The 11,917-nt window shown below is 35.7% G+C and overlaps 1 protein-coding gene across 3 annotated transcripts in view; it reads right to left on the bottom strand.

Moving 5' to 3' along the window:
* The window catches only part of rabep1 (rabaptin, RAB GTPase binding effector protein 1), a 45,759-nt gene extending 34,733 nt beyond the window's left edge, over nucleotides 1-11,026 (bottom strand). For 2 of the 3 annotated variants that reach the window (XM_016490568.1, XM_016490569.1), the window contains exons 1-7: nucleotides 10,883-11,026; nucleotides 8,330-8,512; nucleotides 6,887-7,090; nucleotides 4,518-4,678; nucleotides 4,234-4,353; nucleotides 3,650-3,785; nucleotides 1,599-1,777 (exon numbers count right to left, since the gene is read on the bottom strand). In XM_016490568.1, coding sequence (XP_016346054.1) covers nucleotides 1,599-1,777; nucleotides 3,650-3,785; nucleotides 4,234-4,353; nucleotides 4,518-4,678; nucleotides 6,887-7,090; nucleotides 8,330-8,512; nucleotides 10,883-10,928 — 1,029 coding nt within the window. In that variant the 5' untranslated portion in view covers nucleotides 10,929-11,026. The remainder of the gene's footprint in view (nucleotides 1-1,598; nucleotides 1,778-3,649; nucleotides 3,786-4,233; nucleotides 4,354-4,517; nucleotides 4,679-6,886; nucleotides 7,091-8,329; nucleotides 8,513-10,882) is intronic. The other variant, XM_016490570.1, reaches the window with a different exon arrangement.
* Nucleotides 11,027-11,917: the final 891 nt, after the last annotated feature.

Genomic DNA, 11,917 nt, shown 5'->3' with positions numbered 1-11,917 from the left:
ATATATACTCAATATAAAATTTTTACAATACTTATACTTTAAAATACTATACAATGTTACTGTCTTTCCATAATAATTTAGAGATTCAACAGACCTATTGATCTGATAGAAGTGAATGGAGGACACCATGATCAGAGCTGTTTTTGTGGTGTCTTGGATTTTTATGAACTGATGGAAATCCGTCGTAGCGACGGAAAACTTTAATCCCTGTGGGTTTCGTGTTAAAGGACATGGAATGTAAATGCACAATTTACACAAGCAAATTTAAGAGCATGTAAAGCTGACTAAATCTCCTATGACAACTTGCAGTGTTACATATCATATCAGAACACAAGAGGTAAATGCCGTTATCGCTGTTTTCCATGTTTGTGGAGCAAATATTTTTACATAGCTTTTTAAAAATGCCGGGTAGCCGGTGTTTACTATGCATTTGGCCAATCAGCTCACTAATCAGTCACTAATATTTCTTATAGAAATACTTTTACATTAAATATTTTACATTAAATGTTCCCTCCTGGTGGAATGACAGCTGAGAAGCTGAGTCCTTAGTCATCTTCAAGAATCGGCTAAAAACATCTCTTCCATCTTTACTTGACCCTCTAACTCTAGCACTCTCTATTCTAATTCTACTCTTAAAAAAAAAACTTGCCCCTTTTAGACTTGCACTATTTATTTACTAACTGTACTATTTATTAACTGTAACTATTTATTTACTATTTATTATAAATTTACTAATTTATTTATTTATTTTCTTTAAAAAAAAAACTAACACTAGCTTCTCTATTCTTTTTGTATTATATCTATTTGTTTTCTTTTATTTATTATACAATTAACAAAAAGCCAAAAAGGCCTCAAACACTAGCTTGCTCTATTCTTTTTCCATTCCATCGGTTTTCTTTTTATTTATTTTATAATTTAAAAAAAGAAAAACCTTGCTACGTGTATTGCGTTAGGCTTACTGAGACTTGTCTTTGGTTGATTTTAAATTGCTTCCATTGTCTTCATTTGTAAGTCGCTTTGGATAATAGCATCTGCTAAATGACTAAATGTAAATGTATTGAACTGTTTTAGACCTTATTCTGAAGTAGGAGCTAATTTAGTTCCCCCAAACAGAGTTGCTAGAACTATATACGTTCCTAGTTCCTGCAGTGCTAACATGGCAAAAGCGGGTACTTCCGCCAATAGTTCTAGTGCTAAATTGATCTAATGCTTTTAGACATACTCTACATGTTGTGTGCAAAAGGTTTATGGGTAATACACACTGAAAAATTAAACGTATTTAAAAATTGGTTTCTGTCGAGTTATGCTAAGCAGCTCCACCCACACTGAAGTCTCTTCGGTCTAAACTCCTGCTCCACATTGTTGTGTGTTAAACAAAAATGTTCTGACTGGCAAAGGGTTTTTTGGTGCTTCATGAAGCATTTTAGCTTTTAGTAAGACCAGAAAAAAATTACATGACACTGAAAGCTTGTTGCTTCAATTGTCTGGTTAGGACACAGCGCAACCAACCAGATCTTTTATACCTACTAAACAGCCTCAATTGAGAATTGTTTTTAGAACAGATTCAATGCTTCCAGTTCATTAAACAACAGAAGTACCTGGTCCCTCTTCTTCATCTCTTCCACCTGCCGCAGCTGCTCGGAGGACAGAACGCTCTCAATGCGCTGCATGTCTCGCATCAGCAGCCGCTGTGACTCCAGGAACTGATCGTTGGCACGTTGCCAAGTGTGTTTCAGCTGATTGTGCTGTTGCCGCTCCAACTCCAGCAGGTGAACCACTGGAAGACAAACCACAATTCAAACTGGATGCCAATCAACTGAAATCAACTGACTACGTACAGGAAATGGGATATAAAGCCCTCTAGCCTATCACGGCTCTACAGTACGAGCATGTCACTCACATTCGCAAGTTAGAGTGAATGTGAAAAATAATTTGGTAACTCTATACAATAAGGTTCCATTTGTTAATTGTTAACTACATGAGTTAACAAACTTACAATGAAAAATATTTCTAAAGCATTTATTACTCTTAGTTAAAGTTCATTCCAACATTTCCTAATACATTATTAAAATGAAAAGTTGTATCTGTTAATGTTAGTTAATAGACCTGAGCTAACATGGACTAACAATGAACAGTTGTATTTTTATTAACTAACGTTAACAAAGATTAATAAATACTGTAACAAATGTATTGTTTACTGTTAGTTAATGCATTAAATACAGTTAACACATGGAACCTTATTGTAAAGTGTTACCAAGAATTTTGGTGCACAAGTGCGAGTGACATCTGATCATAACGTATGATGATGAAACACCATCAGCACAATCTAACGCATCTAACCTTACAGCAAATATTACATTTGAATTGAGTTTATTACCATATAAGTAAACAAAAAAAAAGCACGTAAAAGTTTGCTACTGTGTTTGGAACGTTCACACAGGATGCATTTGTGATCTTTTGTGAGCAACTGACACCATGAATGCGGAGTTTTAAAGACGGGGTCAAGTTAAAAATAGTTTAACTCTTAAAACACGACTTGAGAACTTGTGTTCTGTTTCTGAACACAAAAACACATCCTGTATGCACTTCCTTATATGACATTAAGGTATAGTGTAGTGCAAACTATAATGCTTGTCAATAACCAAATTAAAAGTCAAAAGTTTTGGATCGTTAAGATTAATGTTAAAAAAAAAGGAAAGGAAAGAAAAGAAAAGAAAAGGGAAAATGGTCATATTTAATTATTTTTAAATTACATTATAATTTAAAATAATATTAGGAATAACATTTAAAATAAAGGTCTTCTATTTGAATATATTTTGAAATTTAATTTATTCCTGAAAGCTGAATTTTCAGCAGCCATTACTTCAGTCTTCAGTGTCACATTACCCTTCAGAGATAATTCTAATTTGCTGATTTGGTGCTCAAGAAATGTTTCTTATAATTATGAATTTTGAAAATGGTTATGCTGCTTGACATGATTTAACAAATCTTTAAAGAATTCTTTAATGAAGAAAGTTCAAAAGAACAGCACTTATTTGAAATAGAAACTTTGTAACATTTTTAATGCTTTTACTCTCACTTCTTATCATCTTAATGCATCCTTGCTGAACACAAGTAGTAACTTCTTAATATTATAAAACATTACTAAACCCAAACTAACCCTAAACAATAGAAGAAAAAGAAGAAAGAAAAAAAACATTTATCCTATATCATATATATATCAACTGTATCTTATACCAGTGCCTGCTTGGACATATGCACTAATGTGCAGTTAAAAGCAAGCAAGTAAATAAATAAAATGGTAACACTTTATATTACAGTCCTGAATCTGATCCTCATGTACATAATATGTACTTATTAAAGTAATTACTATAACTAGGTAATAACTAGGTACTAAACCTAACCCTACCCCATGTAGTTACCTTATATTACTTAGGTAAGTACATGTAAGTACACGTAATGTAAAATAAAGTGCAACCAATAAAATAAATAAATAAAACTAGACCTAGCTTGTGGCAACCTGAACTGACCAACCAATCAACCAAAATAAGAACAAAAAGGAAAATTACATACAGTGTTAAAAAAAAAACCTTCCAGTGTTCTATGAAACTAAAACTTCTAGAAATGTTTGCAAATTTTTGTCACATACCTTCATGTAGTTCTTTCCGAAGTTTCTCTGCATCTTCTTGAAGGACAGATTTCTGGGTGTTGAGGACGGCAACATACATCTCCAAGTCTGTACGGCATGATTTCTCAGCCTTCAGGACGTGATTGAGCTCCTTCACCTGGGAATTAACCAAGCACATGTTCCAACTTTGTTTTCCATGATTAAAAGTAGAAGCACCCATAAACAGAGGCCTTCACACAACCTTTACACCTCAGAGTCAAACAGTTGACTTAAAATGAACATTTTGTTTCCAAATAAACTGGCAGACTCATCTACAATCTTTTGACTTTACGACTGAGATGGCTGCTGGATCATTGACTTCTACCAAGTTTTACAAGACTCAACTGATTTATGACTCATTCCTAAGGCCAAAACATTATCACAGTCATAATCATAACTAACGGCTGTAATATTGCACATATTCACCGTTCAATCACTTGGCCAGGTGTGAATTTGTCTATTCAAGAGATCATAACCACAAGAAAGGAACAAAATGAGTCACATCTAATAATATATCTGAACAAAACAGTCTGGCTCTCAGTTCCACTTTTTTATGCACGTCTAACCTTCGCTGCCTCGAGTTCCTTAACTCGATCTTCTGAGCTTGACAGTTTGGCCTTCAGCGCTGCAATCTCACTCTCCATTGGCATCACCACCGAGCGTAGCTTCTCTGCGTCCTCCTGAGCCTAGATTAATACAAACCCAAGCTCGCTAAACACACCCAGTACTAACAAGATGTAAACACTCTGGCTTTGAGTCACGATTCAGAGAAAATGGCTCTTTCATATCTTTTTCACAGTTTGAGGAAGTAAAATGCTAAAAAGTAGTCAAATCAAAAAGCGAATCTGACCTTCTTCATCTCGTTCTCCAAGTTCTCCTCCTCCTGTCCCTCAGAGAGACGGCGGCGGAGCTCAGCCACCTCTCGCTCCATCCCGTCGCGGTACTGTGTCCAATGAGCGCGCTCCTGCTCCAGCTTCTGCTGGAACTGCAACTTAACTTCCCGCTCTGCATCTGAACACACACGTCAAGATAAGGATTTATACATCAAACGGGAAGCCTCAGAAACATATTTTACATTCACGGCAGAGATCAAAAGTAGAAATCTTGCTAATCCTTCCTTGTCCAAATAGGGTTTATTTATGACGCTTACGATTTAACAAGGCTTATGATGAATCTGGACTCGAAGACGCAATGCAGATTTCTGTCTGCACTTCTGTCTCTACATATCATGTGTCCCCTGAATGTTCATTTATTAAATATATTGGATAATATAAAAATATATTCAGCGACCAACATGTGTAAAGTGCATTTAACACATTTTACTGGAGATTCAGGCACTGTATTCAGGCACATAACTAAAAACAAACTCTTATGATCACCAAGGCTGCATTTATCTGATCAAAAATACAGTTAAAAAACAGTAATATTGTGAAATATTATAAAATTTTAAAAACTTGTAATATATTTTAAATAGTGCTGGGCAACGATTACAATTTTTAAATTGATAAATCATGCAATTAATCTCGATTAATCGCATTGTTAAGCGCAAAATTCTAAAATGAATTCAAAAGTACTGTATTGCGCACTTATTTTAAAAGTACTGCTGTATGAACAAAAGTGCAATAACATTTGTTATGCAAACACTTTAAACAAATATGGTGCTTTTTTACAGCAGTATTCCTTTTACATTGTAGCGGTTAAAATATTTCTTGTAAATCTCAACTTAAACATTAATGTAATCAAATTAAAATCTCCTTTTCATATAACTCGTGTATTCTTGTGATGGTGCGTCTTGACACCGTGTCTACACCGGACGCGAGCGGCGCAGAACTACGCGACAAAATACTATAGAACCCATTATAATCAGTGATGCTGTCTACACTGGATGCGGCGCGGCACAACAAATCATACTTGCTATCATTCGTTGCGATCCTATATACCAGATGCGACAGTGGTCGCGCCACGCCACAACAGCTAAAGTCTGTAAAGACTGGATGCGTCACGCGACAAAGCGACCGTTGCAAATCATTTGAATTTTGTGTCAGTACGTCATAGATAGAACGAGGCAGCAGCTTACTGTCGGGGATTTGTCGTGTCGCGCTGCATCCAGTGTAGACAGCATCATTGATTATAATGGGTTCTATAGTATTTTGTTGCGCTGCGCCGCGCCGTTCGTGTCCGGTGTAGACACAGTGTTAGGCCCACCTCAAATGCTCTCATTGGTTGAGACGCATGATGACGCCCATCCCAAACCAGCACTGATCAACATCCCACCCCTCCTGTGACCGATGGTTTGTCTGTATGTGTATTCAGAGCCAGTGAGCAACGGACTTTCAAAATAATAATAATAATAAAAACTGCATTAATGCGCGATAAAATAATTGTCGGCGTTAATTAATTAATGCGTTAACGCGATAACGCATTAACTTGCCCAGCCCTAATTTTAAAATATAATTTATTGCTGTAATGACAAAGTTAAACTACAACTATTAAAACATTTTTGTTAATTGAAGTAAAGCTGAAATAAAATGAAATATAAATATACAACAAAAAATAAACAACAAATAGAAATACTGTCCTGGCAACTAAGTTGAGGCACTAAAATTACTAACTGGAAACAAATAAAAACTGACAAATAAACAAATGACAACATCACAAAAAAAATTATTAAAGAATTAAAATAAGAAAAAACATTCAAAATAATAATAAAAATGCTATTAGTATATAAATAATACTAAATAACACTTTAAAAAGAACAGCATTTTTGAAATAATCATCTTTGTTAAATCTTTTGTATAAAGAATAAAATAAAAGTTTTGCTGAATAAAAGTAGTTCTTTATAAAAAAATAAATAAATAAAAAAGGAAAAAAAAAAAACTGTAGAACTAGTATAGATAATATGAAAAACGGCAATAAATGGTGCCATCTAGAAAGTCTTTAAAATTTTAAGCTATTTAACCCATGGCTTCTTCTTAAAAGCAGTGGTGTGATGGCGTTGAAGGTTGCCATCTTTAATTTGTTGCTTCCAAAAAGTATTTTACTTGTTATTATTACTCAAAGCAATATTAGTTTTGTCATACAGCAGTTCAGTCACCTTCAGGATAGAGATTAATGATTTAGTTACCGTTTCAAACAGCAGAAATAGAACAATAAATAAAAAGTGGTTCTGCGTATCGGTTACCAGACACTTTAGCATGAAAATAATCAGTATCTTATTACCTTTCATAATAGCCTGCAGTGATGCCACCTCCTCCTGCCACTGCTGCTTGACCTGGTCGATGGCTTCCTGCTTTGTGCTCTCAGAGACAGTGGCCACCGCTTTGATGGTCTCCATCTCTGCTTTAGCCTCCTCCAGCTGCGTCTGCACACTGCTCAGCTCTGCCTGGGCCTTCTCCAGTACAGCAGTCTGCCTCTTCAGCTCCTCTGAGATATTTACAGGACAAGAACAAAGGTTTATGTAGAGGAACCAACAGCTTCAGTTCTGTTTCACTATTACAGCATGTCCTCACTATGACGTTTCATTAACTTTGACTAATAATTGAACTCCGATTGTACCCATATTCCTGTATTAAGTATAAACGGAGCCTAGTGTTCAGATCCCTGCTAACGCTGATAGAAAAGTTTGGAAATGTATCTGGGTTAGTGGTTTCATCCTGCCCCAGGACAGACTCACTGGGAAATAAAGATCTATGACGACTTGTTGTTCAGTCTACTGTATCTATGTGTGCATCCAGGCCCAACGTGTAATGGATGCATTACATGTCTATTGAAAGAATTTGTTTTCCCTTTTAAAACTGCATGTGACGAACTACACTTCTGCTACACCTATGTGAACTAAAGAACAAATAAATAAACAAATTAATTAATTAACAAAAACATAAATCAAAAACTAAATAATACCGTATTGACCCGAATATAAGACGATGTTTTTTTCTTGGAAATACATCTGAAAAAACGCGGTCGTCTTATATTCAGGGTCTAGACTTTGACATGTCAATAATACACCCACAACAATAGGTGGTGCCAAATACACATAAAACGAGTGTGCCATGAAATACGTAATGTAATGCGTGTTGTAAAGATCTCGAGTAAAAACAAAAGAAAAAGAAAACCTTACAGCTGCATGAGTCGTGAATGTCACGTTAGCCTGATGGGACCAAACTCCCTTTGTGATTTTAAAACGTAAGACAGTACCCAGATTTGAAGACTACAGTAAGATTTAACTTCTACTGTTAATAAGATTTTGGTAGGCTGTTTTTTTGGTATATCAAAACATTTATATTTTTTAAATGTGATTGTTGGTACATTTTACCAGTTTTTACCATACTTTCAAAACAAAAATTAAAATAGGAAAAATATGCAATATGAAAATAATTGAAGACAAAATGTGTTTTACTGAGAAAAAACAAGATTTGGTTTTTAAAAAGCCTTTTTCCAAAAGGTACATCTGGCAAAAGGGGGGTCGTCTTATAATCAGGGTCGTCTTATATTCGGGCCAATACGGTAATAAAAACACAAATGAATTAAAAAACAGTCAAGCAAGCAAAACTAAAAATAAGCAATTTTTTAAATGAACTAAAACTAAAACAAACAAAACAAATACATCTCTCTTTTTTCTGTATCTTACTGGTCCATCAGCAAATATTGTAAACCATACATTACCTTCTTTAGACAGATAGAGTTCCTTAAACTTGGCCCGCTTCTGGTTGAACTCCATCTCCAGCTGTTGTTTGAGCTTCAGGAAGTCAGTTCGATCCTGCTCCTGCTCCTGCTCCTGCTCCTGCTCCTGCTCCTGCTCCTGCTCCTGCTCCTGCTCCTGCTCGGCCGCGCACTGCTGCAGAACCCCTGCCGAAGCAATCAAACATCCATCAGTGCCACACAGTAGGGCTGCATTATATATCGTATCAGCATTGATATCGCGATGTGAGCTTCCGCGATAGTCACATCGCAGTAGATTTTTTAATGCCACATTTCAACAATTAATGCATTCTTGCTTAATGATTAATTAAAAAAAAAGAAAAATCAAACTGACCCCAAACTTTTGAGCTGTAGTGTACTTGTACTAATTTCAAGCATATAAAACTTTAGGCCAAAAAAATAAGCAAAAATAATAGCTCACATTCTCTTCCGTTCTCTTGAGTTCACATGTTGGAGTTTTATTTGGGACAGTTTTATTTGATTTGATTCTCATTCACTAATCAAACATGTCACAGCCCTCTTTTGCTATTTGGACCGTTACTAAACTACTTTGACTTCTTACTGAGGTTCAGAGGCTTTTAAAGTGTTACAAAATATCACGTCAAAGACAACAACTATTATGACCCCCACAAAACATTTTAGACCTTACAATTACATTATTTTGAAAAAATAGTAATAATCATAATAAAATAAAAATGAATATACAGAAACACATCTATGATAGAAATTACTATATGAACGATATTATGTTTTTCTCTTTATATATTCTTCAGTAGCACTGATGCTTGATTGAATCAGAGCCACAGATGATGTGAATAAAGCTTCAGCTTGATTAATAGCCATTAAGACAGCTGGCAGATTCATTTAAAGAACATCAGCCTACGGGGAAAAAAAAAACGCTTTCTTCAATGAAGATCCTTACATCATTCTAGACAAGCAGTATTTCATCAAAGTAAACAAGTACAGACTTGCCAAGTCCAAGCCAGAGCAGTCACATAGGTCAGTCAACCCCGAATATGTCATGATAGATCATACATCTCTATTGCTGGTTTTTACATTAATTAGGCCTAAATACAAGTTTTTACGCATATGCATTACAAAGTGCAGCAAAGGACGATTGTAAAGGACGACTACACCCAAAGCAACCACGGGCCTTCAGGGATGACAGATGGCTGTGTTATGAACTCAACCTACAACAAAAATGTAGCTCAACGGGACTGAAGCAGCACGTGCATAGACTTAAAACTTGAAAATAATTGTTTCCATAAAATGTCATTTGAGTCATACCTGATAATAATAAAGGAATACTTCACACACACACACAAAGAAAATTTGCTCACTATCAGGCCATCCAAAATGTAGATGAATTAGATTCTTCATTTATGACAGATTTGAAGTAATTTAGCATTACATTACTTCCTCATCAATGGATCCTCTGCAGTGAATGGGTGCCGTCAGAATGAGTCCAAACAGCTGATAAAAACATCAGGATAATCCACAAGTAATCCACATGACTCCAGTACAACAAGTAAAGTCTAGTTAGTTAGTGTTTGTCATTTTTAAAAAGCCATTAAGACATTTTAACTTCAAAACATTGCTTGTGGCTAAAATACAAGTCCTATATAATATTGATCAAACACTCTTTACAAAAGCGAAAACAGTTCAAAACAGTTGTAAACAAATATTGTGGATGGATTTTGATGTGAGGACAAGGTTGGGTGGACTTTTCCACTGACGGAAGCATTATTATGGATAATGGATTAATATGTGTGTTGTCCAGTAGCAACTGTTTAAAGTCTCAATAATGGATTTATTTCTTACAAATATGCAGCTTTTCACCTCCCAGGATGTGAATTTACGGACTGGAGTTGTTTGGATTACTTGCCGATTAAAAACATCACAAAAATTCACAAATCTCATTCTGACGGCACCCATTCACTGCAGAGGATTCAATGGTGAGCAAGTGATGCAATGCAAAATTTTTCAAAATCTGTTCAAGAAACAAACTCATCTACATTATGTGGCCAGACGCAAGGTGAACTAATTTTGGTGAACTATTCCTTTAATACATTGCCAGGGGCGTATTTACTATCTACACAAAAGACAAAGAAGATGCATGCGAATCATATCATCTGAACAACGTTACAAATAAGAACATGTAGACATAAAAAACGAACCCGTCTGTCCTGATACTCTTAAAACACTGTCAGTGTCCAGCTGTCATCTGCTGATCACACTGGGTGCAACTTCATCATGTTGACCATTTAATAAACACGCTTTAGTGTACTTGAAGACCAGCATATCCAATGCTTTGTGCAAGAAGCGTTCCGTCAGAAGCATCGACGCATATCAAGCATTAAAGCATTACATGACTGTTTTAATAAATAGGCAAATAGAAGTGTATCTGTCAGCCGGTTGACTGTTGCTTGCTAATCCGTGGACGAACAGGCCACAGGCCTTCAACGAGCACAGCTAGGTCAGCACGATAAACCTCTCCTTGTGGTGAAAAATGCTTACCGTCTTGTTGAGGCGGCTGGGTGGGTCCCGAGGCCTGCTCGGACATGGTTTCCCGGGGCTGAGTTAAGAAAAGCGGCTCTCTGAAAGAAAGCGAGGAGCGCCCAGCAGAACAGACTACTAGTAGACACTGAGCAACGTCATTGTAGAAATAACACGCACTGCGCATGCGCGCACCGAATGGGCGGAGCTGTCTTCAGTAAACCATAAATTCATGATTAACAAACAACACAGAAAGATTTGAATTTGACATTTTGTTTGCGTTATCTATATTTATTTATTTTATAAATGCAATTTTATTTATGCGGTTTGTTTTGTATATGTGTATCGTTTATTAGGCTATTCATTAGATTTTAAATTTTAATAAATGAATTAATGAATATTTCACTGAATACGCCACAAGAATAAATGCACACACAATAATAATAATAATTATTATTATTAACAAATAAAAAAAATAAAAAAGATAAGTAAATTTTCCACGGCATCGTACTACAATAAACACAACCAAAACTTACCACAATAAATAAATAAATAAACAAATAAATAAATACATAAATTCATGAATAATTCACTGAATTTACATCACCCACTATACCATAATAAACAAACAAACAATCAACCAACAAAAAATGCTGAATGCATAGAATACCCACTACTCCATATCAGAATCAGAATGAGCTTTATTGCCAGGTATGTTTTCACATACGAGGAATTTGTTTTCATGACAGAAGCTTCCGCAGTGCAACAGAATGACAGCGACAGAACAAAAACACAGATAATAAAAGAAGAATAACATTTTTTTGTAGAACTGTTTCAGCAGCTCCTGTGGCAGGTTGAACTTCCTCAGCTGGCGAAGAAAGTACAACCTCTGCTGGGCCTTCATGAGTCAATGTGAGTGTCCCACTTTAGGTCTTGAGAGATTGTGGTGCCCAGGAACCTGAATGACTCCACTGCAGTCACAGTGCTGTTCATGATGGTGAGTGGGGGGAGTGCAGGGGGGTTCCTCCTGAATTCCATAATCATCTCCACAGTTTT

This window comes from Sinocyclocheilus anshuiensis, unplaced genomic scaffold (assembly GCF_001515605.1).
Source record: "Sinocyclocheilus anshuiensis isolate Anshui unplaced genomic scaffold, SAMN03320099.WGS_v1.1 scaffold246, whole genome shotgun sequence".
NCBI classification, from domain to species: Eukaryota; Metazoa; Chordata; class Actinopteri; order Cypriniformes; family Cyprinidae; genus Sinocyclocheilus; species Sinocyclocheilus anshuiensis.
This window is presented reverse-complemented; position numbering and strand designations above follow the sequence as displayed.